The sequence below is a fragment of the Salvia hispanica genome, chromosome 1 (assembly GCF_029641045.1).
Source record: "Salvia hispanica isolate PSC_SH4W2 chromosome 1, Shi_PSC_v1, whole genome shotgun sequence".
Lineage (NCBI taxonomy): Eukaryota > Viridiplantae > Streptophyta > Magnoliopsida > Lamiales > Lamiaceae > Salvia > Salvia hispanica.
The window spans coordinates 66,185,657-66,211,678 of NC_142692.1; the positions used below are offsets into that span (position 1 = coordinate 66,185,657).

Below are 26,022 nucleotides of genomic sequence, written 5' to 3' on the forward strand. Positions count from 1 at the left end.
AATGAAACTATTTTATGTGAATATCCTAATACGATAAAATGAGAACTTTTTATGGACGGAGGGAGCATCGTTCTCCAATTTAGACATCAGTAATTCATTTTGGGGGAGCCCTCTCGTTCATAAAGGGTTTTTCTTTAGAAATTCCATAATGTAACCATAAAAAAAATAAATAGTCAAATTTCGTATAAATATCTCAAACTTAATTACAAATAAATAGTACATGCGATCGAGATTCAGTCAAACCTCATGATCTGACAATTTAATCTGTAATTCATCATTTTATATTAATATTAAATCTCATATAGTATGTATTTAAATTACAATAATTATTTATAAAAATTCTGAAAACTACAAAGCTGAAATAGCAGAAAATTCAATTAGATCTTAAATATTAAGTGCATGACTAAAAATAGAAAAGCTATCCAATCGACTATGCGTCCAAATTGTTCGACTAAGGTTACCCACAAGTCCACAACCATAACCTTCACTCATTTAACCCTAATTAATTTTTTTAACAAAATATTCATTTCTTACTTATATACATAGCCATTAATAACGCTAATCAATCTGATAAAATATTTTCCACATTATATATTCTTAATAAATAAATAATTTATAAATAATTTTAGTATATTATATATATACAGAAATTTATATAAATTAAATTAATTTAAATGAAATAAAAATTACTACAAAAATTAAAAAAATAAAATACAATATAAAATTACATAAAATAAGAAAAATGACTTAATTAAAAACATAAATCCAAAAAAAGTAATAACTAGATTTGAATGGTAAGACATTATGAAGAGTGAAGACTATTTATTTTCACAACAAATATATGAAAAATCAAAATAAATTAATAGTATTATAAAAGAAAAATAGAGTATAAAATAGAAATGGAAACAAATAGTATAACCCCTATTCCATGTTAATTGAGTCATTATTTTTTTATTTTTGGGCAATTCCAATATTATTGATTTATTTCTATTTTTAGCAAAAAGTAATCTCCTCACTTATTTTATTCTCTCTTAATTTATTCAGTATCCACTTGTCAAATTATTATTAAACTCTTTGATGAAAAGAAATGATTCTATCAACAAAGATTGATAAGGGATGCACCATCTGATTAAAGAAAGAAAAAAGGCAAAAAAGTTTCACCACAACCAATAAAAACACAAAGTCCCTCAACTCAATCTAGGTCGCTGGCATAGCGTAGTATACTCCCTCCGTCCTAAAATAATTATCACTTTTTTATTCCATTTTGGTTCGTCCCATAATAATTATGACACTTCATTGTTACAATGATAAGTAGGTTTCACATTCCACTAATTCACTTCACTCATATTTTATTATAAAACTAATAAAAAATGAGTCTCACATTTCACTAACTTTTCCAACCAACTTTTCTTTACATTTCTAAAAACTTGTACTTGCAATAAAAGTGACAATTATTATGAAACGGATGGAGCAACATTTTAATTTACATTTATTTTTAATCTTCAAAATTTTGTTCACACACTTATCTATCACATAGGGTATTGATGCGAGTGCTCTACTGAAACTATGTCTCGAAGGCATCTCTAGATAATTGTACGTCATTTGCTTCACTCATCATACCTATTTTGTGAACAAGTAAATGATTTCTCCTCCACCGAGGGTACAATGCTTGTCACCATCGAAGCCTTCGACTTTTAATAGTCCATTGGTGATTGGACGACTCTCACTCAGTTAGATGACATTTGACATGGGTTGGCGAACTTCATTAAATCCCAATTTTACCAATTCAGTATCGTCGGTGAACTTCGGGTAGCGTTGAACAATTTGATAGAACTCGTTTCGATGATCATTTCAACTTCCGTTGTTACATCGTACATTCTCAAATTCATGATATAGCACTAACTTGAAGATATCTCTTTTCGAGTATCCATGAACGTTTCATGGTCTTTGGAGATGTCGAAGAAGAAACGTGTCAATTACTTTCGTCTCCTATTAATACCGTCAATTCGCTTGTTGATGCTCAAAGGAAATGCTTCCATGCCATCGACAATGTTGGCGTGGATCACAAGAGGCCGATTGACCACTCATCGGAGCATGTGATCTAAGAGCATCCCCATCCGTGCTCTTAGCTCGTGCTCTTAGCTAAGAGCACGGAAGTGGGCCCGGACACACTTTTACTCCTTATCCTTAGCTAAGAGCACAACACCCACATCCGTGCTCTTAGCTAAGGACAAGCTCAAGGGTCCCACCATTCTATTATTCAATTTAAATACTCCAATTATTAAAAACATTTCTACATTATAAAAATACATTAAAAAATAAAAATTACATAATTAAAATACTAAAAAATAAAAAATACATAATTAAAATCCTAGAAAATAAAAAAATACATAATTAAAATCCTACAGATTAAAAATTACACACGTGGAAGACTAGTCCTCTAACCCCAATTGCCTCTTGAGACCCCGGATCATTTGCTCATGTGTTGCAAGTTGATCTGGAGTCATCTTAGACGTATCGTTCAAATAGAGTTGACCCAAGAGGGTCCACAACGAGTTGTTTGGGGGTGGAGGAGGCACAAAGGGAGTGGGAGCGGCTGGAGTCGGGGCGCGACGGCGGGTAGCCGTCGCCTTCTTCCTTCCTTGCGGCCGACGGGAACTGCTCGGGCCAGCGTCGGGGCTACCCAAGTTAGTTCCGGCAAGCTGGGTAGCCACATCATTGGAGGCGCCGTCGTATATGGCTACCGACCTCGACCGTTTGCTAGAGGAGCTAGAGGAGGATGCTACTATGCCGCCCACATACTTCGGATGTCGGCGCCCCTCCTGGCAACAATCGAGGTACTTGAACGGTATCATCTCCAAGCTTTGGTAGGTCGCCAAGGCGGCACTGATGATATCGAGCTCGCTCGTGCCGCTCCCCGCCACCCGCTCTTCCTGTTGGAAGTACCCCTGGAACTTATCGATTGCTAAGTTGCATCTGTAGACGCAATTGCGCACCATACTCTCATTGGGAGGGATGGTTCCCCCCGGTCGGGTTTCATTGTAAAGGCGAGTGATGCGCCACCAATACGTATCCCCGGTTTGGTTCGTGCCAACGTCCGGATCTTCGGAGACTGCCAAGTAGGCTTTGAACATCATATCACCCGGAGTGTACGGGGTGCGGGTGCCACGAACAGGAGGAGTAGGAGTAGGAATAGAAGTAGGAGTCGGAGTAGAGCTGCTGCTCCCTCCCGATCTGGGTTCGGGTGCCCACCCGAACCCGGAGGCATTTTGGTCGTGCACCGGGTAAGGACGGTAGCCACCCGAAAATTGCGAACCTTGGGTTTGAGGAGGGGCCGTAAATTGCATTTTCGGACTAAATCCGGCCTCGGAGTCGAACCAATCGTGGTTCCAACCGCGATTGCCGGAGGGGTGATCGCCGGAGCCGGACATTGTGTAGTGTGGTGGGAATTTAGATGAGAGAGTATGAGGAAAAAAGATGAGAGAATGTAGATGATGATAGAATAGATGAGAATATGATTTTTTTTGTGTTGAAGTGGGGGTATTTATAGATGAAAATGTGAATTTTGGGGAAAAAAAATTGAAAAATAAATTAAAAGTGGGGAGAAAACGGATATATTTTTTTGGGAAGTGGAAAAATATTTTTTTAAAAAAAACATTTTTTTAAATTAATTTCACATTGAAAAAAAAATTAAATAAGGTTGGCATAGCCGTTGTCGAATAAGGCGACACCACGTGTGTTGCTCAGCGGCACGGATGGACGAGCCGGTGCTCAGCGGCACGGATGGACAAGCAGACGCCTCTTCACCGCTGTGGATGCTCTAACAAATTGAGAACTAATTACGAAATTTTCTGCCGTTGAAACTCTTTTGTTGACAAAACTATATGAAACTTTCTTGTCAATTTGGATCGAGATTAGAAGGGTTGTTTACATTCATTGCCTTTGATTTTTAACAAAATTTGGAATTAATGGATGCAGTGTGATGAATTGGAGATAAAAAAATCACAGGCCGTTAGAGATTTTTTATACTTCTACTACTGAATTTATTACTATTAAAATAGATTTTAATTAATAAAATATTAGTAGGAGTACTAATTTTCTGTGAAACGAACACACCTTTTGTGTAGGTTGCATCGTCGTCCTCGTTCATTCAATTCCTCTGTTCGTCTCTCTTTAATCCGTTATCAATAAATGCTATTCAGAAATCTGCGTGCCCGCTGATTATCCAATCGACAATCCGCAGTTCTAAACACCATGGCGTTGACGACTGTAAAATCGATCCAAGAGGCGCTCAGCCTCGTCGACGAGAAGAAGCAGACCTTAAAAAAAGCATTCGATCAATTGGAATCGCATTCCTCTTCCCTCTCCTCCTTCAATTTCGCATGGACTGATCTCGATTCCTATTTCTCCGCCCAACAATCCGAGATCCTCCACAAATTGGCCGCCCTCCAAGCGCTCGAATCCGCTAAATTCGAACCCGAAAAGAAGAAAAACCCCTCATCGTCGGAGCTGTTGCCGGCGCGGCCCGAGCTGAAGTCTCTGTGCGAGAAAATGGACGCGCTCGGTTTGCGCAAGTACGTAATCGAACGTCCCAAGCAAAGGGCCGCGATTAGGGTTGAGTTGGTCGACGCGTTCAAGCACGCGCCGGACGCGGGATCGATGGTTTTGGACACGCTCGTGGGGTTTTGGGACGACAAGGTGAAGTCGGGGTCTAGGCTGAGGACGGCTTGCGTGGTGTTGTTGGAGGAGTTGATGAGGGCTGGGGTGGAGATGGGAGCGGAGGTTAGGGAGCGGGCTGCAGCCGTCGCGGCGGAGTGGAAGGTGAAGATGGCGGCATTGAATAGCGAAGGGGATGAAGAAGGGAAGGAGGACTGGGGTTTGGAGAGGTTGGGTTATTTGCAGCTCTTGGCTTCTTATAATCTGTTGATTGATCGTGAATTTGATGCCGATGAGCTAGTTGATTATGTCGTTATGAGCGCTAGGTATCGACAAACTGTAGACTTGTGTCGAGTTCTCCGCCTCGAGAGTAAAATTTCTGGTAAGTTTGTATTAGCTTGTGTGGTTATTAATGTGTTTTTTTGCATAGTTAGCTTAGTTTACATTATATCAATCTTGGCTTCTTGGATGCATTGTAACATCTTGAGAACTTGGTTATTGGATATAATATGCTGAGGTAAAAGAAATTTTTAGTTATGACCATCACATACCAATGTCAAATGCTCCGTTTGGATGACCTCATCTAACATCACGACAAACTGATTGTCGAATGCATGTTTATTGGGGAAGTTTAACTAGTATGGACCGTTAATTGGACTGTTTATTAAGTTTAAGGAATCAGACAACGGTATCATAAGCTTGTGACTGAATTTGGAGTCAAGTGAAGATTCTTTTTAGGTATTCAAAGCTTGAGGTAGAGAAAATTTGTGGCCTACTCGATTATGACTAAGATAGATTTCTAGAGATCTCTACATAAATACTCAAATTACAGCCTGATTCGGATTTGAAATACCCCCATGATAACTTGATCCTACCAGACTGTTCAAATTTTAATCAATCTAGGATATGATGATGAAGTCATCTTCTCATGGACCATGGTATTGGACACAAGAAATATAAAAGATGTGATCTTTAGCTTTATGCTCACAAACAGAGCCTCCATCGCTTAAAAGTTGAGGCTTGAGCTGGTAATGATGCCTATGCATTCAGAATAGCCTCATTCTGCATTTTTAATATATTTTGAAACTAAAACAGTTGATTTTCTGTGCTCTTATATTTCATGCACATCTAGTTCGAATTTTAGTGTGAGTGACAAAATTATGGTTTCCAACAGATGTTGTACGGAAGCTTGTCAGTAAGGGCAAACAACTTATAGCACTCAAATTCGTTTTTGAGTTTGAGCTAACTGATGAATACCCCCCAGTGCCCTTACTGCAAGCATACGTGATGAATTCAAATAAATTTGCCCAGAAAGTGCGTAGGAATGGGAAGAGTTCTCGTCAGTCATTGGTAATACTGTTAATTTTTTCTTCATTTACCTGGTATTGAGAGGGTGCCCCTCTTATTGTTGTTGCGTTTCAAAGTTGATTGGGTTGCAATCATAAACTTAGTATTTATGGTAATCTGAACTCTGAAGGAGATTTGTCAACCTGGTGATACTTAGTAGTAGCTTTTTTCAGTCAGTGTGTTTATCCCCGCTTTTGAATTGGAAGCCATTCTGTCTGTTTCTTGAACTTATTAAGAATATATGTCAAATAGCTTCATTAGCTTTTTGACTTCCGATTCTATTAAAGATCAGGCCTAAAATAATGAATTAGTCAATAATTTTCACTAGTTTGTTAATTTCTAGTATAAAACTAAAACTCCCTGTCAAATACACATTCATTAGCTTATCGACTTCTGATGTTTATGGTTCTACAAGAATCATTGCTGAAGTGCTTTAGTTAAACAAATATCACTAGTTAGTCAATGTTGTTAGAAGGGATATTATAGCTCATTAAATATCTTATTTGCTAGAGATTGTTATTGCTGACTGTAAGAGATTTGGGCTGCAGTATATGGGGAATACTTACTTCATCATGTTCCTCTGTAGAATGATGCAGCAATGAAAGAAATTAGTGCATTGAAGTCAGTGATTAAGTGCGTCGAGGAGCATGGATTGGAATCACAGTACCCAAAAGATGAAATGTTGATGCGGATCAAGAAGTTGGAGAAGGAGAAGGCTGACAGAAAAAGACCTGCTGCAGCCCCTGTACCCAAACTTCAGCTGCCAGTGCCACCAAAGCAACAGAAACATAATGGGAATGGGAACAAGCGAATAAAACCAGCAGCTGCTCCATCACCATTTAAAAGGAAATTTAATGGCAATCCAGGTTTTCGCCCACCACACCCATCTTCTATGATGAGGGTAGGCGGCTTGTTGCCAGATCCTGCTGCTTCATACCTTGGTTCATCTTCTGGAGCGTATGGCATGCCAGGATCTCTGGTGGTTGCTTCCCCATATGTGGGTGCATCTGCAGATTTGTGTGGATTGCCGGGAGCCCCTTTAGGCTACTCGGGGAACCTAAATCCATCAGCATCCAATGCCTATACTCCAGAAACACTTGCACAACCTGGTTATTATAACAGGGCCGTAGGTTATGGTGGATATGATGTACCATCTCAATACCCACCAGTGTACTATCCACAGTGATATGTAGGTTCAAAAACTTTAGGTGGTCTCTATGCATGTGTCTGAATAGAATTCTGATACATGGAAGGCATTTCTGCCATTTTTATTACCGAGATTTTTGGCATGATGACCAAATCTGGTTTTTTCTTTAGTTGTTAATGAATGACCAAGGAACTCTTGAAATATTGTTTGAACCAATGTCCATGGTTCATGGTTCAGATGTTTTGATTAATATGACTTGTATCATGTTGATCATGCATTTCTTAGCCGATCCCAAGTCCAAACGGGAGCTCCAATGTTCCTGATGGGATATTGCGCCATCCCTTTGTTAGCCTTGCTCCTGTTTGATTGAATTGATTTATATATATTAGTTAATCAATTTCTGCCATGGAAACTAGGAAGTGGCTACTCTCCATGTTTTCTCTCTGGCTCTGTTGAGCTGCAGATGGAGACATACCTATCAACTCCTTACATATTCAAATTTGCTGCTACGAGCAGGTCGTTTCTGCTAGTAGTTCTCCCGGTGGAGAAATGTGCTTTCCTTTCGCAGCTCTATTTCGAATCACATTGTTGATTGATGGTTAGTGATAGTTTCCTAGGATGGAATTATTGAGGAGTATGTATGTAATGCTGATCTTGTTAGGACTATAGATTGTTCAGTCATTTACTTAGCCTCACGGTTGCACGACTCATGAAGGTAAGCTAACTCGTTTCCGGTCTCCCATCTACTGGTTTTGGTTGTTTGTAGGGCTTCAATTCCTTGAAGATATAATTACCATTCTAGCCATGTTCCATGGAGAGAGGCCAAGGCAGAGAAAGAGCTGGCCACTCCTCTATTCTTATCAAGGCATACTGGCATATCCTCTTTATTTGGTTAGTTTTTTTATGTGTAAACAATGATACTACCACTATTTACTCCCTCCATATATATGTGGATTCACCGCTGCTGATTCCTGATTCCAGTTGTGTTGTGAATCATAATGTGGGGAAATTGAATAATGGGGAAGAAGAATTAATTTTGCTGCTATGATTGCCTGTGGTCCTACTCTTTATTAATCATATCCAATCCCTAATCTCTCTCTCTCTCTCTCTTTCTTCTTTTCTATCCCCAACCAAACAATTTTCTGATTCGCCTTTTCCATTCTTCAATTTTTTTTGCTTTTGATGACACACCCAGATTTTCTATTTTAATTCCACCATATCTCAAAAAATCAAGCAATTGAAAAAGGAAAAACAAATTAAAATTTGATTCTTTGGTACAAATATAAATGAAATAAAAACAAAATAGGGATTGAATGATTGACGCCTGAATCTATCGGCAAGATTTTACCCCTCTTTTGGCAGAGGAAGAAGACAAAAAAACAAAAGCTTTAATAATTATGTGCAAAACGGGGTTAATGTAAAATAAAGTAAAAAAGAACTGGATAAGAAGCGAGTAGCCAATAGGAAGCCAGATCCGAATCTATAAAGTCAACAACGTCGAAATTGAACGGTCATTTCTCAGCATCCCAATCTGAAATTACCATCCTACCCCTCCCCTCCCCTCCCCTCTTTCCCCCATCTCTCTTCCTCACAAATACCTTCATTTCTCTCTCTCTCTCTCTCTGTAATTAATTTCTCGTTTCCTTCTTCAATGGAAGACCGCCATCACTCACTGCCTCAGTACTCCCACCCCCACTCTCAGCTCTCGGAGAATGTTCCACCTCACGTGACCTCAGCTCACGATCACGTGACCGATGTCGGCGGATCCACCAACGGAGCTAGGTACCGCCTCATGTCGCCTGCGAAGCTCCCGATCTCTAGGTCTACTTCCATCACTATTCCTCCCGGCCTCAGTCCGACGTCCTTCCTCGAGTCACCCGTTCTCCTCTCCAACATTAAGGTCTTTCCATTTTTTTACCCCTATTTTTTTTTAAAACTGAATCATTGAGTGAATTGCACTGGTTTAGCTTGAAATATCCAGATTCGGATCCGGAACTGAGTTTAATGCTGGTTTATATGTGGAATAAAATTGAATTCTGCCTCAGTTTCCCTAATTTAGGTTATTAACCGCTCCGTCATAAATAATTCCGCCGAAGAATGCACAGTTTCGGGAAGTGTTATGCTGACGCGGAAGCATGTTTTCCGGGGAATTAATTGTGAATTTAGTGGGTGGATTTCATTATTGATTTGACGTTGGTTCGTTTCTCATCATCATGGTGTCGTTGAAAAATATTATTGTCTTTCCCCGTTGAGTGCTCATTTGAGAATATTTATTGTTGAGTGAGTAATATATGTGTCCCGTTGTGTGTGTTTCGGGTCCCATGGATTCTGATGCTCGCATTAGGGTGTATTATAATGGTTTCTAGATGGAACTATCTTTAGCAACTTTAAACCCTTTGTGGAGACCTGGAAATATGAATCTTTTGAGCTAATGGAGCCTGGAATTGGAAAGACATTAGAATAAAGAGGAATGGCCACTCAGAAGGGGAATATGAAACCATTCCTTATATTAGAGTCATATCCGTTCACATTTTGTACTGTCAATTGGTGTGAGATAACAAGTAGATAAAGAAGCTTGTCACTGATCGAAGGTGTGAGTAGAATTTTAAAGAGAAAGGTTTTGGAGTCCCTGTGTTGTTTCTTGACAAATGGAATCTTCCTGTGCTTAGTGGTGCTTGGAAATTTTCTGCTGTTTTATTAGAATCCTTGAGCTTATCTGTGGCATCAAACCCCACATAATTATCATGGGGTGCATTTGCATCGATTCATGTGAAGTGCAGTTAATTGTTTTATTTTGCTGTTGTGATTTTGAAAACAAGAACATTTAAGGTGTCTTGACATCAAATTTCTTTTTATTTCTGTGGAGATCTGATACAGCTAGTGCATAGGAAAACTTCATTTACTTGAACTACTACCTGTTACTTTGCAGGCTGAGCCTTCTCCCACCACAGGTTCCTTTTTCAAGCCTCAGTTGATGCAAGCATCTGGTGGTAATGCTGCAATTCTATTAGAGAAAAATTTCGCCAGTGGTAATGCTGTAGAGGAAAGAACTTCCAGTGATTTCGAGTTTAGGTTTCACACTGGAGTTAGTACCACATCAGGATTATCGTCTGCAGCGATGTCGGTAATGTCCCAAAACTTTCCTTTTGGTCTTTAAGATTATTCTCATTTTGGTATGGTTTTCAAATAAGTTGTGTGGGCTCAAACAATTGAATGGGTCGCAGAATGATTTGTTAAATATGTTTTGTTCTGTCAAATTAATTTCTGCAAAATAGTAGAATCGGTTTGCATGTCCAGTGTTCAATTAAACAATATTGTGTCATCATCTAGGAATCTTATGTAGCAACTTGTCATCAAACAATAAGCTGGTAGAACTTTTGATAGATTTCAGTACCTTGTTAGTTTTTCCATATTTTGACGGATTAGAGATTAGTATTTTTTACGTAACTTGTGCGCAAACATATATGAATGATTGTTTGGAACATGGTCAAAAAAGGTTATACATTGAGGATCTATTTTTTAGGATCAATTAGTTCTGACTGACCTTCTAATTATTCAGTCTTCATATCCAACTTTAATGGGTGCAAGTGTTGAATTATTGTTTCATGCGAATATTTAAGCAGTTATATCTCATTGAATACCTTTTCTGGGAAAAGATTCCTGCAGGAATTAATCGAAACGGACTAGTCAATCATCAAGATCAGCGATATTCTCAGTCTGCTATACCCTCTTCTTCAGCACCACAATGTCTTGGAGTAGCTCGACAGGATTCATCTGTGTATGATAGTATTGATGAATCAAAGCAAGGAGCTCAGTCCAATACAGGTACACAAGCTTCAGTTTCTGAGCATAAAGATAGCAGCTCGTCAGTCTCAGCTGATAGAACATCAGAAGATGGGTATAACTGGAGAAAATATGGGCAGAAACTGGTTAAAGGAAGCGAGTTTCCACGAAGTTACTACAAATGTACCTACCCTAACTGTGAGGTGAAAAAAATATTTGAACGGTCTCCAAGTGGACATATTACAGAAATTGTGTACAAGGGTTCACATGATCATCTGAAACCTCAGAGTGCACGTCGGCACAATCCTGGGGGTCTTACGTCCATTCAAGAGGATAAATCGGACAAGGAGGGTAACTGGCCTAACTCTGTTAATTATCATTCAATTATTTTCTTCTGTGCAATGCAATTAAATTCTCTGATCAATTATGTTGACATTTTGCTTAATTGTATTTCATCAGTCACCAAGGATGTCAATGTCTGGGAATTAAGCTGTAACATACGTTTGGAAATGTTAGATATATTCTTAGTTGAGATTTATGTAGTTGATTTCTTGGGTTTCAAACTGTAAGTAAGTTTAACTTTTTACCATGAATTGGTAGTGTCATCTAGATTTGTTTCTCCCCTACATATTATGCTTGTGTGTGCCTTCACAACTTGCGTAATTAGTAAGCCATATTGAACTTTCCTCAAATATGCGAGCTCCAATTTTCAAATTTCACTGCTCAGCTAAAATTAGTTATTCCATAAGATCACATATGGAAGAAGGTTATATGGCTAGCATTTATGCAATTTTTTTTTACTGTTGTTGAAGACAAGATGAACACCAATAATATGGAGCAAAATGGTTCTCCCATGTTGTCACCTCTGCAAACAAATGAGGATGGATTAGATGGTTCTGGCTCACAGTTTCAGGGCCAAAATGATGATGCTGAAGATGATGATCCTTACTTAAAACGGAGGTATGTAGTTTTGTAAAATTTCCAATGTATTGATGGTATTGATGTAGTTTAACTGTTTACTATTTTTTTATGAGTTATGTTGTTGACCAATCTGAGCAGAAAAATGGAGGATGGTATTGATGTTACACCAGTTGTTAAACCCATTCGTGAACCACGAGTTGTGGTTCAAACTGTGAGTGAGGTTGATATACTGGATGATGGATATCGCTGGCGCAAGTATGGCCAGAAAGTTGTCCGAGGAAACCCCAATCCTAGGTAAGTAAAACATTAATGCATCTTCTAGATTGGTTTAAAAACATTGATACTTTCTGATTGAAATATAAAAAGTGGTACAAGGAAATATTCTTCTATAAATGAATAATATGAATACAGAAAGTGGTAGTACAAGGAAAGATAAAGATCTTTCTCCCCATTTGCTGAGGCAGATTGTTCTGCCTATACTTAAATTTGCTTGTGTATACTGTCATTAACTAATTTTCTCTTTCAATGTACAAATCTAATTCCCAGAAGAAGAAAAAAAAACCCCACAAAATTCATTAATCTCCCAAACAAGAAACCCGAGTTGATTCCTCTTTTGGCTTGAAACCGGAAAGACTGATTTTGTATCTGGTGACTGTCTTTCTTATTGTATGAACCTGATTTAGGTTGACGGTTGTTGACCTGTTTTGCACTCGTCGTGTGTGTTGGTTTGTGATCCAGGAGCTACTACAAGTGCACGAATGCAGGATGCCCAGTGAGGAAGCATGTGGAGAGGGCATCTCATGACCCGAAAGCTGTTATAACAACGTATGAGGGGAAGCACAACCATGATGTCCCAATTGCACGAAACAGCAGTCATGAACTTGCTGGGACTGCGCCATATGCAGGAACATCCAAGATGAGGGCGCATGACAGTGGCAGTTCGATTAGCCTTGACCTCGGTGTTGGAATCGGGCGAGCAGGTGAGCACAAAAGGGAGGAAGGGTTGGATGGTGAGGGTGGACGACGCCAAAATAATCCAATCTATGAAATTGTAAATGGTGGGCTGAATCTATACGGAAATAGAGAAGCTCATAACTTTCAGACGCCACCGATAAATGCCTCTAACCAATGTCAGCCAAACCTTGGAAGAATACTTATGGGGCCTTAAAATTGTTGCTGAATATTATGAATATATATTACCAGAAATAATTTCTATTTTTATTAGTAAATCTGAGTGAATTTATCCTCATGGTATTGGTTCCAGTATTTTACAATTTCCAAGTTTACTTTTATTTTTCTCCCATCTTCTGTTACGTGAATATTGTTGTTGCAAGTTTAAAGTATTTTTATGCTCTGCCCACCTCCAAGGCTATAAACACGAGGTAGTTTGTGTACAGTAAAATGAAATGTTTATTTCTCTGGGAACTTTTAATAATAATAGAAAGGATAAATAATCATTTAAGTCATATTGTTTTGTTGAATTTTAAAATGAAATATGAAATCACAAAATTTAATATTTTCTCAATTATTCAATCCGTACACGAAAGCATGTCTTTGATGTTTGCTCTAAACAATGTTGTGTTTGGTGGTGTTCGGTTTCCTGGATAAAGGAAAATAAGTACTCAGTCTATAAATAGGAGTCTCGCTTTTTCATTTTAGTCCGTCTGCGAATAGGAGTCCCGGTTCATTTTTACCATAAATACTAGGAGTAATAGGGTCTCACATTCCACTAATTCATTTCACTTACATTTCATTTAAAACTAATATATACAAGTGGGACGCCAAAGAATGAGACTCCTAATGGCGGACGGAGGAAGTAGAAGAGAAAAATACTCTACTACTTTTAGGTGGTGTTCGATTTCCTAGATAAAATAATAGCTAGCTAGATATAATATAGAATTAAATTGTGAGATTATTTATTAGAATGAGATTGGTTATGACTAATTATCATATAACTATCCATCTATGATTAAGTTATGAGATTGAATTGCATAAACCAAACACCCCTTAGTAAAACATCATTGGGCATTATCAAATGATGACTATTAAGAATAATTTAACTTGGATTTAAATAAAATCCATTTTATGTGGGGGATAACTGCCTTAAAAGTCACAAACTTTTGCCAAATTTCGGGTTTTCTCACGAACTATAAAATTGGCGTATAATGTCACGAACTTTATGATCGGTTGCCGTTTTCCCATGACTGGTTTTCCGACTATGAATTCAGATGATGTGTCTTTTTAAGCTGACATGGCTGCCAAGTGTGCATTGAGTGGATGACGTGGATGCCAATTTTGAGATGACGTGTCTTATCATCCTCCATCACTCCTCATCCCTACGTGTACTCTCTTCCTCCTCTTCCTTATTGCCGCCGGCAACCCCGGGAATCCGATCCCGGCCCGACTCCACCATCACCGAAGACTTTTGTTGAATACGCCGCTGCGTCTTCTCTCACCCTTACTGCATTTCTGTGCCGGCGACGGAGGTAGTGGCGGTGGCGATGGCGGTGGCGTCGTCGTCGCGATGAGATTTCTGTGTTTCACACGTTTATTAATTTGTCTTCTACTTGTCTTCCTTTTCCCAGCTCCGTTTCTCACTTTCTTCGAATTCCGGTAGCGGAGCTTCCTCCGCTGGTGGCAGAGGCAGCTCGGGCGGCGAGACGGGATTCATCAAACCCAAATCTTTGTAAAATCTCCTGCTCGATCTCTCCTCCCTCAAAGCTTCACCCTCCCTCACCACACTTTTTGCAACCTCCTCCGGCGGCGGCACCACCCATTCAGCCGAAATTTTTTTGCAACCTGCAGTGGGTTTGTTTATACATAAAACTGCGTCGTTTTAGTTGTAGAAAACGACGTCGTTTTATGGATTTTCCGGCGATCTCCATGTCAGCTTCCAGGCTTGCCACGTATGCTAATTTTCATCTGAAAACCATAGGGTCGGGTCAAAATGGGAGATACAAGCAACCCGGCAAAGTTCGTGACATTATACGCCAATTTCATACTTCGTGGGAAAAACCGAAATTTAGCAAAAGTTTGTGACTTTTAAGGCAGTTATCCCTTTTACGTGGCGTAAGATTAGTTATAACTAAATTGATGGTATAATATTTGTTTCTATCCCACATGTTTCAATGTCACTAATCGAGCATTCAATGTTTGAAAACAAATGCATGAACGACTTTTACCTCAAGTTAATTGAGCATTAAATGTCTGAAAACAATGTTTAATTACATCAACATATGTAGTGGTTGAAGAACAAGGAGAGGGAGAGGATATATTGTTGCTATAGGAAACTTGTGTCAGCTTTGCTTGATTCAGTCTTATCTCAAGTTAAGCTCTGATACAAAATGTGAATGCATACAAACCAGCTTAGTTAGTAAGAAGCTGATACACAATGTCCCTCAAACCAGTTCTCTCCCTTCTCCTTGAACAACACATCCCTCTTCAGAGCTTAACCTTAGTCAAATAGCTCCGTAAGAGTCAAGCCTTTATTAACCCGACTCGTCTCTACTAGAATTCTGGTAATGGTACTAGTGGGCATGTAGTTTCTAAACTCAGTTCACTCCATGTGTTTATACCTACACTGAAGAACTCTAGCTCTTATGCTTACATTTTTCAGACAGAAGAATGGAAACATCCATTTGATAAGCTGAGAGCCTCCCAGTTTCAGACTCTGTATTCACTGACTCAGCGACACTCAATATTCTTATCTTGGTCAGATTCTAAGCAGAGTACTCAAATGACAAGACGAACTATGTTTTTACATAAACTTTAGGCACATCCAAGAAAGGGGTGTTTGAACATTCCCCGTAGATATGCACAAAGTCACAAACAAGGTTACTGTTAAGTCATGTTGCCAAATGCAATCTTTCTCAAGTAGAAGCAATCCCTTTTTCAACTATTGTTCTACTAAAATCATGGGGTTGATAGTATAGTGGATGATCAGTAACCAATATGATATAACAAGGATACAAACCGAGCTGAGCCTTCTATCGCTTGAAAATCAGAAAATTTTGTAGAATGGACCCTGTGAAACTAGTCCATCACTGCTCAGAAATGCAAATAGCAAGAGATATCAACACACACACACACACACACAAGGACTATATCATCACTATCTCAACATCAGTCACATAATCCCAACTAGTAATTTGGAGAAACAACTTCATTCCTATTATAACTATACAACCTCTCTCAGCCTATGTACTATATTGGGACTAATATCCTACAAATTACAAAAAAGCATTTACCATCTTGCATTTTATACAGCTACTTGGAAACAGAAATAGTCTTCACATATAACTACAATTTCTAATAGTATTAGTTTCTTCGACGTAGTAAGCCAAATCTTCAAGAGAAACAATCATAACAATGTTAGACCTTTGAAGTCAAAGTACAAAGCAAATGCACACAGCAATAAAAAACAAGACACACATTCATCCAGACAATTTCTCAATACCATCTAAGGTTAATCCTCAATTAGCAAAAGTTGTAACAGCACAAATCATGAACATTTATATAAATGACATGAAAAATACAGGTACTGTCATGAAGATATTGCAAACCCCCAACAACTAAAAGAACACTGATCAGTAAAATTGGCAGCATTTTTGAAACATAACAAGAAAACATGTAATATTCAGCATTGGAAATGTCAGTTAAATTCACCAAGCAGCAATCCGAATACAAGCAATTCCAAGTTTCAGCAACCACCTCTTAATTATTAAGAACAACATACAAGTTGCGTCGGCATTCTTACAAAACCTCGAAATATAATGAGAAAGAGGAATTATCTTTCATTAGGCAGAAACCCTAGAAAAATTCGATCACTTCTTCTTGTACTTGGCAACCTCGCCTTCATTGGGGAAAAATCCCATGAGCCTGCCGCATGAATTTTGGTAGGCGTACATAAACCCTCCCATCACTCCAATCAGACCGCCCGTCACCATCGACGGTCCACGAATCCCAGGCTTGATCCCTAATCCATAAATTCAATCAAAAATTAGACTCGTCAAACAGCTACGCACTCGATTCGGAGGTAATTAATAGTCGTGGAGGATAAATTGTTACCGGAGAGGTAGCCGACGACGACGGAGACGCCGGTGATGGTGGAGAGGCGGAGGTAGTCGAGGGTGTTGAAATTGGAGACGGTCTTAGTGAATGGAGGATTGCGATCAATGACCGGGTACTCCGGCTTGGCCGCCGACGTAATTTCAGTGTTCATAGGTGCGATTTGGCGGTGAGCTTCTTCAACAATCGATCAAAATCTGATGCCACAGTTGGAAGCTTCAATGTTTCAGATGCGAATCAAGGGTTAATTAGTTTTACTAACTCCTTAGCCTATGGGCCTACCACCTCTGCCTTCAATTCGGCCCAAATACGAAAATGTTTGTGCATGTCAATTCGTTAACGACCTAAAGCCTAATTCAGTCTTGGCTTATTAACGAAATTCATCGAATTTGTTCTTCTGGTCCAATGTGGATAATGGATATAACGTCCCAAATTGAAAACTTTTTATTTTGTTAATTTTGGACTAGAGAGATGATTCCTTGCGTTCACCTTCGGAAATTTTCTTAATTTTAGACGATTCTGAATTCTTTAATGTCAATAACCGTTGCAGGAGGATACAGAAGCCGCCGCCACCTAATTTTTTATGGAGATGTATTTTCGTAAAGGGAAAGAATTAGCTGTCACAAGTGAGAGGCGCATACAAACCTGAACATTACTACCACACAACACGATTCGAACTTGGTATTACTTAACCAAATTTTATTTACATGATAAAAATTGATACTCCATCGGTTCCATAAATATATGGACAATTGAAATGACACGAGAATTAATGCACAATTGTTAAAGTAAGAGAAATAAGAAGATAATAGTTAAAATAATGTTAGTGAATAATGAAATTCACATTATTATTAGTGCTTAATAAATTATAATAATGGAATTATAATAATATAAATTATAAATAAATTGATGTAAATTGGTAATGAGTTGGGGACTCACAAATAGAAGTATCCATATTTTTTATGAGACGAATAGAAATAGAAAGTGCATAGGGACAGTGAGAGTATTTAAACAAAATCCAATTTACTCTATTTAAACCTATTTCATAGTGTAAAACTATGAGATATTTTTAAAATTTGGAGCGAGATTAAGAGAAGCACGTAAAAAGGAGCGAAACCAGAGAAAACAATGGAAATTGGATTACCACAAACATGAAGATAAGGTTTGGATTGTACGGTCCCAACCTTTTCACCTAAAATCTCTCTAGGGTTTTAGAGCATACTCACCAGCATATTCTCCAGTCACTCTTAAATTCAGCCAACCATGGCTATTTCATCCCTCTCCACTGCCGCGCTCAACCACCGCTCCCTGTCCCACGCCTCTTCTCTCCTCTACCTCGCCGCCTCCCTCCTCCAATCCCCCGCTCCAAGACTCACCTACGCTACCCGAGTCGCCTCCTCGCATTCCAATCCTAAGATTTTGAAGTCCAACCGCCGCTCCAGGCACGGCCACCCCCTCTCGCCCTACGACACCGATGACGATGCCCGCGCCGCTAATTCCGATGAACTCCGCGATGAGGAGGATGACAATTGGTCGTCCGATGTATGTATTTTTTTTCTCATTTCTATGATTTCTTCCATTTCACTGTGTGTGTGTTTTGGTAAATTGTAGAATTGGATCATTAAATTCAAGTAATAATCAGTTCAATTGTCACATTTAATTTTGATAAACTATTCATTATTTTGGTGCAAGGTGTTTTTCATTCATGGTTGAAATGTTTTGTCAAGTTAATGTTTTGGGGGTTTTTGGCAGGATGAATTTGGAGATATTGAAATTTCTGAGACTGATAGACAGAGGTTAAAGTTGAAAAATGAAACTCTCAATGGACAAGGTAGTTCAAAACTAAGCAAAACAGCTCTACTGTGATAGCAATAGATCATTTTATGGAAATATTTCATAAACAGGCAGAACCAGGCACATAGGGAAAAATTGGGATTTGGAATCGTCCAGCCCCGCACGCAATCTTGCAAAACGGCCAAGAAAGTCTGTTGCGAGGAATGTCAAATATACTGCGGAAAAAATAGATGGAGATGGTGTTTCTTCAACATTGAATTCCAAAGTTAAGGTATTATGCCTCCCTAGCTAGCTATCTCATATCAATATCAAACTTAGGCCTCGTTAAAATACTCTGATTGTTGCAGGAAGTAGAAAGTTCCGCTAAGAACAGATTTGGTCATTTGTCAGAGGAGCTAGACTTAGACGAAAGATATTTTCCCCTTCTCAATTACTTGAGCAGTTTCGGACTCAAGGAACGCCACTTCCTCCAGATGTATGAGAGGCACATGCCTTCTCTACAGATAAATGTTGAATCAGCTGAGGAAAGATTGGAATACTTGTTGAGTATCGGTGTTAAGCATAGAGATATTCAAAAGATAATTTTGAGACAGCCTCAAATATTGCAGTACACTGTGGAAAACAATCTAAAGGCTCATGTTGCCTTTTTATGTAGCTTGGGCATTCCATCGTCTCGAATAGGGCAAATAATTGCTGCCACTCCCTCATTGTTCTCTTACAGTGTCGAAAATTCCTTAAAACCCACAGTCAAGTATTTGAAAGATGAGATAGGAATCCAGGAGAAAGACATCAGTAAGGTTGTGCAGTTAAGTCCTCAAATCCTGGTTCAACGGATAGATAGTACATGGAAAACACGGCTTGATTTTCTTATGAAAGAGTTGGATGCTCCTAGACAGAGTATCGTGAAGATGGTCACCAAGCATCCTCAACTCCTCCACTACAGCATTGAAGATGGCTTGCTCCCCAGAATCAATTTCTTACGAAGTATTGGAATGCAAAATTCAGAGATACTGAAAGTATTAACCAGCCTTACACAGGTCACCTTGCTTCCCTAGTGTAGTTGATTTGGTTTATGCATTTGGTAATTGTGTTTGCTTTAGCATAATTGTGATTTAGTAGTATATCTTTTATGCCTGAAACAGTTGCCTAATAACCTTCAGGTATTCTCACTTTCACTGGAGGCAAATCTGAAGCCTAAATACAAGTATTTGGTCAACGAACTTCAGAATGAAGTCCATTCTCTGACCAAATATCCAACATACCTTAGCTTGTCTTTGGACCAACGGATCAGACCTCGTCATCGCTTCCTGGTTTCGTTGAAGAAAGCTCCGAAAGGGCCATTCCCTTTGAGCTCATTTGTCCCAACTGATGAATCCTTTTGCCGGCAATGGGCAGGAACTAGCGTAGACAAGTATCTGGATTTTCGGCAGAGGTTACTGCTGAAAGATTTAGCAAAGAAATATGAAAGGCAGTAATAGGCACAAATCACCCCTTTGTATACTACATGTGAATGAAGAAAATGTATGACAGAATACGTATCAGATTGCTCACTCCTAGCGCTTTAAGACTCCAAAGAAATGACCTAACCATGGTAAGATTGCTTGTTGGATTCTCTCATATTAATATATTGCATTTTACTTTCTGGATTTGGAAATGAAACATGTTAATAAACTGAATTTAGTGTTCAAATATGTGGCAGGTTGGAAAAAAGTTCATTCTAGTATATAAAAAATGTTCTAGGAATTGGGCCGCTTCCCTTTTGGAGCTGGCGAAACAATTGTTGCGAAGTCTGTAATGGCTTTTACTAACTGCTCGTGATTCTAACAGTCCTACTGCTTGCACAATATCCAGTCTCCATAATTCAAGGTAATGTTTAGAGGTGATCTAAACCTTTGCTCTCTGTTACTGTTAAAGTATTTATTTTTTATGTGGATGACTGAATGACAGTTACATAATAGCTAGCATCTTCTTGGAAATTCTATAATTTTTGCATATAGAATCTTATAAGGCAATTTTCATTTAGAGTTTTTGTTATTTACTCTTATGATTGAATAACATTCTGTTACACACCACTAAGTGTTGACCAAGAGTTGTCAATATGTATGAAGGAATTTTCAAAGCATTAGCAAGATTTTGATAAGAGCTTTTACCATGTTTACTGGAGGATATTTCTTTTGGCAGACCATGTTCTCTAACTGGAGTCTAATTTTTGTTACTTTAGCAGGTACATAATTCTAATCATTTCATCAAGTATAAAAGATGGAGTGCTCGCATTTGCCGCAGATGCATTAGTTTGCTGATCATCAAAAGAAAATTAAGGTTTTGTAAAATTAAACAATTTTGGTGTTGAATATATAGTGCTGGTTATATTCTCTCGTATGTTCTAGAGTTCTATTATTTGTCCAGTATAAATATATTGGTGGTTGTATCTATCAAATTTGCCCAATCTTTTAGTGCTTGTATGAATTACTTTAGGAATTTATCAATGATTTTATCAAAAATTATATTTCAAAAAACGTCATTTACACTCAATAAATCAAATATGAGGTTTTATATAAGTGTGGCTCTTGTACACTTCCAACCGCTGTCTTTATTCAAATAAAAGTTTTTGGTTTTTTAACTTTTTGAGTTGTCCATGATTAAAAGGTTGATGTAATTATGCTGTATGCTTTATTTTACAAAACGGACCACTAGATTTTTGAAATGCTCAAGATTTGTCTAATCATTACTAATCAACCTTCTTTTGTGTTTAGATAAATGTAATCAACTTTAATAAACTTTGCCAAATTGGCTCTAAAAATGGACGCGATTTACGCTTCAATGCTGTTTAAAAAGTTGGCCTAAAAGCGTAATAGATTACTTAGCGTCATCGAATAATCACCTCGAATTTCAACCAACCACTTTCATAATTAAATAAATATTGTGGAAAATTTGACAAATATTTGTGTTTCATATACCATCGTTGAATTTAATAAGATTACTACTTTATATATACTGGTGGGTAACTTGTTTCATCTCCCCACATCCTACCTTGGTATATTACATTTCTTCGTCAGAAAAAAACTAAGTAGATCCCTATGATTCTTCTTCAGCAAAGAGAAATGAAAAATGTCTTGTTGAGAAATGAAAAGTGAAGTGTATTTTGTGGTGTTGCCTTCTAAAACCAGCACCTCTTTCTTAGTAAGCTCTCTATAATCTTGTGTATCTTGCCTGCATCTATATAACTGCTGAAATGCTGCTGCCCACCGCCGAGGCGAATGGGCTATCGGGCAGACCAACTCCTTGACTGCTGCTGCACACCAACAATAATCACCACTATATAAGCATCCTCAACAACCAATATACAACCTCGAAAAATGGTATATGAAGACTATCTGGATAACCAACCTCTCCTGATCACTGCCGAGTGGCAAAACGTCCAACAGATCGTTGAACTGTCTGCTAGCTAACTGGAGCTGCGAAAGGTGTGTTGCCTCAAGTTCAACTACGCGTTCCTGTTCTTCCATTAGCTCACGTGGGAATAACCTTGATGAACCTGCCAAGGGGAAAGTAAAGACAATCGGTGCAGAATGAGTTACGAGTTAAGTTTATGAAACGACAGTGCACAGTTAACGGACAAAATGGTGTTAAATTACCTGTTAGAAAATCTGAGTCTATATCTGCAGGGTGTGGCTGGAAGAAAACGGGATGATCAAAATTTTCCAAGTATTTCCTGCACGGGAAATGGAATCCATATTATGCAACGAGATAGGGCCGACAGTCAAACCAAACATGAAAGGAACATTATAACATACGCAAATTGCATGTGCAACAAAACATAACTTAAGCAAGGACTATAATTATCAGCAAATACTTTGAATCATGGAAGTTGCATCAAATTGTATGGGTACAAAACGCGGAAGGACATAGGCAAGGAAACAGAATTTCGACGAGTAACTCGGGAAGAAAGTGCACCTCTCGACAAGCTTTGCCTTTTCTCTATAGGGTTTAACAAGAACACGGGCACCACGCACGTAATGGGGGTTTCCCTTGGACAAAATCAGCCTCACAGTGTCTGTAGTGGCAAAAGTTACAAAACCAAACATTCGTTTCTGCTGGCACGGGATCCTCACATCCTGCACTTGTCCATAGTTACTACACAGAGAGCCAACGAAGAATTAGAGAAATTCAAACATAGAGGAACACAATCACATTAGCAATAGAAATGTAGTTACCTGAAGTAGTCAGAAACATCTTCTTCAGTGAAGGTGCTCTCAGCTGGAAAGGTCAAATAAATTTGGCGCGAGCCACTGACAATTGGGCCAGGATCATTTCTTTCAGCACGAATATCCAAATACTTCGCAGCATCCTCAGCAAGGATCACAGCATGCTGCCCATGAGGCCTAGAACAAAAGAATCAGAAGACTACATTTTCCGAAACAGACAAGGAAAATTCAACCACAGCCTCACCTGTCTATGAGACGAATACTGTTTCTCAGCCGAGCTAGAAGTTTTGTCAAGCTGTAACCGGCTTTACCATGTCTCTGGCTCTCAGTCAAGTACCCTTCAGCTTGCAAAGTTTTCCCATATTTGTCATAGTACAGCATTGGCAGAGAAGCAATGGAAACCGGATGCCCCCTTCTCGATTTCAAGAGCTCAGTAATTTCTAACTCAAGCTTCTCAAGTGACCCCGGTAAGAACCCCTCGTCTCCAGCTATATCGTATGAACTAAGACCAAAAGAAGCATGGGGATGACTCTCCGGAAACAACTCCCCATGGTAATACCTACAGTTACTGCCATGCTTGCAAATGCCTTTGATGAAGTAATGACAAGTTTTGACAGGAAAATCCATCAAGTTAGAAGAGCTGCCACCGCCCCTACCACTCAAACTGTTGAGTGCTGCTTCGTGGAAATAGTAATCATTTGGCTTCACAACGACATCTAATGGATCCTCCAATCCTATATAGTCAGGGTAGAAAGGGGCATTCTGCTTTGCTGGTTGCTCAACGGGGAGTTGAGGATCCCAGTAAGGCTCCATCCTCCGAAATGCAGGTGGGGATGGAAAGGGACGAGGCGAAACTGATTGGAAGGGAGCAAACTGAAATGAAGGGTCTGGATTGATGATAGTAGGGGAAATTGGAGGTGAAGTAACTTGTGATGAAGCTAATAAGCGCGCGGTTTTAGCTTTCTGTATCAAGTTATGGATTAAGGTATCAGGGCCTAAGGCTAATCTAATCATCTCCTGGTCAGAAAGCTCTTGAAAATACATGTATCCTATTATCTTCTTCGCAACATGCTCCGGCTCGAGGCTCGAAATCCTCTTGATTACAACCTTTGTAGCCTCGGAAGAATCCATTTTAGTCTACACAACACATATGAGTGGAAGAATTCTAAGTGAGGGAATCAACAACAACTACAATTTGAACAACAGATAATGTAGGAGAGTTTAAAGCCTTCAAATTGAGCGTTGATAAAATTGAATGGATAGAAAATGCCATGGAAAAGGTATAGAGCAATAATACATCCCAGACAAGACAAATATACATAATCTTATCCAAAATTCAAGTACTGATTCTCTAACAACAAATCACATGCACCCAAAAGCAACCAGGAGAAGGAGTCTCCATGCCTCCAATTCTCCATCAAATTCTATCTTCTCACACACAGTCACACACACACAGAGAGAAGTGCATTTGGAAATACTAACATACAACAGAAATAGAAATTTGTGGTCACAAAAACAAAAAAAAATCAAATTTTGGGGTTCTTGTTTGACTCAAAGTTATTCAAAGAAGCGCTTCCACATAAAACACAGAAACCCATCAACAAGAAATAAAAAAAATTGCACCAATAACAAGAACTCATGCAAATAGAATAGGAACACTAATAAAAATCAAATCTTTACAAGACTCTGTAAAGAAACACTATTACTAAACACAATCAAACATGATGCAGGAAGAACAGATCCAACCTGCTATGAGAACTTGAAAAACAGGAGTTGAAAAAAGTGAAATTGGATACTACAACTAATCTGTCTCCATCTCTATGTCAAAAAAAAAAAAAAAAAAAAACTCCTTGTGTTACTAAACTCCACCTCCACCCTTCTCTCTCTCTCTCCTCTCTATTTTTTACTTCTCAATCTTAACTTTATGTGCAGCATACAGAAGCCAACGCCATCTTCCTCTCACAGAGCAAAATGCCAAGAAATATTGGCTTTATAAAGGCCACTATGCGAATTTCTCTGTAATATTTTGTCACTTACATAAATTTTGATTTACATTAAAAAATTGGTAGATAATGCTTATCTCCCTCAAACATTGTATAAATAAAAATAAAAAATTTGCATTCCCCCCCTTAATTACTCTCAACTAGCGCTTGATATAATACTAATCAGAAATAAACAAAAATAATTCCTAGATTTGCGATATGGTTGATGACAGCTTGAAACTTGTGTTACAAAACTACCCTTCTCTCTATATAATTTCCCATATAAAACTTTGGTATTTTAAATAATTAAAATTTTCGGAAATTCCAATGTGTGAATAGATGTGATAGACCGCACATGTCGGCCCACATATATTGTGTGCCTCAAATCTAGTTTTCATTTTCTTCCTCTTTTTTCGACCTTCTTTTCCAACCGTCGGATTATTTCCTCAAATAATTAAACTAAAAGAATAATCAAAATAAATACTAGAATTTTGATTTTAAATTGTTATGCGTGGAGAAGTAGGTAAAACTCGGAGGCACCAAGTGGATAATCCAATTATTATTAAAATAGTAATAATGATTAGGAGTATTTAATAATGATTGGTAGTATTTGATGGTCATTGACTAATTATTTTTTTGCCTTTTCTGGTTGGTACCCACCACTATTAAAAAAAATTTAAAAAATTTTGCTATTAAGGTGGGACCCACTTGTAATAATTTTGTCTCATGGGACATGTCCATTGCAAGTACAAAACTTTATATAATCACTAATTTGTGTGTCGCTTAAATCATAAGTAATTTAATGTGGAAGACGTGGTTTATAAGCTGGTTTGCACCTCGCTTGGGGCAAACTTTAAACCGATTACATACATTATTTAATTTAAATTGACTTAGATAATGGCTATAATAGTAGTAAATGGGGATAAATGGGAAATAAAAGCAGGGGTAATTTAGGGAATTGAGTTGGGGAGTGAGGACCGTTTCAATCGGAAAAGATAACGTCAGCGAAATGAGAGGGAAAGCAGTTGTTAATATTTCATTTTTTTAGGGTGACAGTTTATTTTTCCAATAATTGGAAGGAGGGAATTAAATTTGAATAAATTAGAGAGAGAATTAAAAG

At 38.4% G+C, this 26,022-nt stretch overlaps 5 protein-coding genes across 10 annotated transcripts; 3 read left to right on the forward strand and 2 right to left on the reverse strand.

Moving 5' to 3' along the window:
• The first annotated feature begins 4,088 nt into the window (after positions 1-4,088).
• Positions 4,089-7,427, forward strand: LOC125218459 (truncated FRIGIDA-like protein 1). The gene is made up of 3 exons (XM_048120130.2): positions 4,089-5,038; positions 5,831-6,006; positions 6,590-7,427. Exons 1-3 carry the CDS (start codon positions 4,255-4,257, stop codon positions 7,187-7,189), a joined length of 1,560 nt encoding a protein of 519 aa, XP_047976087.1. The 5' UTR covers positions 4,089-4,254; the 3' UTR covers positions 7,190-7,427.
• A 489-nt stretch (positions 7,428-7,916) lies between these two features.
• LOC125217907 (putative WRKY transcription factor 20) lies at positions 7,917-13,103 on the forward strand. Of its 3 annotated transcripts, none has more exons than XM_089056167.1 (6): positions 7,917-8,041; positions 10,080-10,274; positions 10,807-11,284; positions 11,746-11,893; positions 11,993-12,148; positions 12,593-13,103. In XM_089056167.1, the coding sequence occupies exons 1-6, from the start codon at positions 7,955-7,957 to the stop codon at positions 13,020-13,022; spliced, it is 1,494 nt and encodes a 497-aa protein (XP_088912293.1). In that variant the 5' UTR covers positions 7,917-7,954; the 3' UTR covers positions 13,023-13,103. The 3 variants fall into 3 exon arrangements, with proteins under 3 accessions (XP_088912293.1, XP_088912296.1, XP_047975434.2); XM_089056170.1 differs by lacking the exon at positions 7,917-8,041 and adding an exon at positions 8,729-9,050 and having other exon boundaries at positions 11,713-11,893; XM_048119477.2 differs by lacking the exon at positions 7,917-8,041 and adding an exon at positions 8,732-9,050.
• Positions 13,104-16,489: 3,386 nt separating this feature from the next.
• LOC125185690 (NADH-ubiquinone oxidoreductase) lies at positions 16,490-17,271 on the reverse strand. Its single transcript, XM_048082269.2, has 2 exons — positions 16,922-17,271; positions 16,490-16,829 (listed from the first exon to the last, which is right to left on the reverse strand). Exons 1-2 carry the CDS (start codon positions 17,073-17,075, stop codon positions 16,678-16,680), a joined length of 306 nt encoding a protein of 101 aa, XP_047938226.1. The 5' UTR covers positions 17,076-17,271; the 3' UTR covers positions 16,490-16,677.
• A 757-nt stretch (positions 17,272-18,028) lies between these two features.
• LOC125223631 (Mitochondrial transcription termination factor family protein) lies at positions 18,029-21,094 on the forward strand. 3 transcript variants are annotated; one of them, XM_048126868.2, is made up of 7 exons: positions 18,029-18,463; positions 18,674-18,752; positions 18,826-18,986; positions 19,063-19,752; positions 19,876-20,306; positions 20,397-20,581; positions 20,940-21,094. In XM_048126868.2, exons 1-5 carry the CDS (start codon positions 18,185-18,187, stop codon positions 20,188-20,190), a joined length of 1,524 nt encoding a protein of 507 aa, XP_047982825.1. In that variant the 5' UTR covers positions 18,029-18,184; the 3' UTR covers positions 20,191-20,306; positions 20,397-20,581; positions 20,940-21,094. The 3 variants fall into 3 exon arrangements, with proteins under 3 accessions (XP_047982825.1, XP_047982824.1, XP_047982823.1); XM_048126867.2 differs by having other exon boundaries at positions 20,415-20,581; positions 20,937-21,094; XM_048126866.2 differs by having other exon boundaries at positions 20,415-20,581.
• A 583-nt stretch (positions 21,095-21,677) lies between these two features.
• Positions 21,678-24,802, reverse strand: LOC125222358 (zinc finger CCCH domain-containing protein 18-like). Of its 2 annotated transcripts, none has more exons than XM_089056152.1 (7): positions 24,667-24,802; positions 23,165-24,057; positions 22,930-23,097; positions 22,670-22,849; positions 22,351-22,427; positions 22,103-22,250; positions 21,678-22,004 (listed from the first exon to the last, which is right to left on the reverse strand). In XM_089056152.1, exons 2-7 carry the CDS (start codon positions 24,049-24,051, stop codon positions 21,932-21,934), a joined length of 1,533 nt encoding a protein of 510 aa, XP_088912278.1. In that variant the 5' UTR covers positions 24,052-24,057; positions 24,667-24,802; the 3' UTR covers positions 21,678-21,931. The 2 variants fall into 2 exon arrangements, with proteins under 2 accessions (XP_088912278.1, XP_047980858.2); XM_048124901.2 differs by having other exon boundaries at positions 21,678-22,007.
• Positions 24,803-26,022: the final 1,220 nt, after the last annotated feature.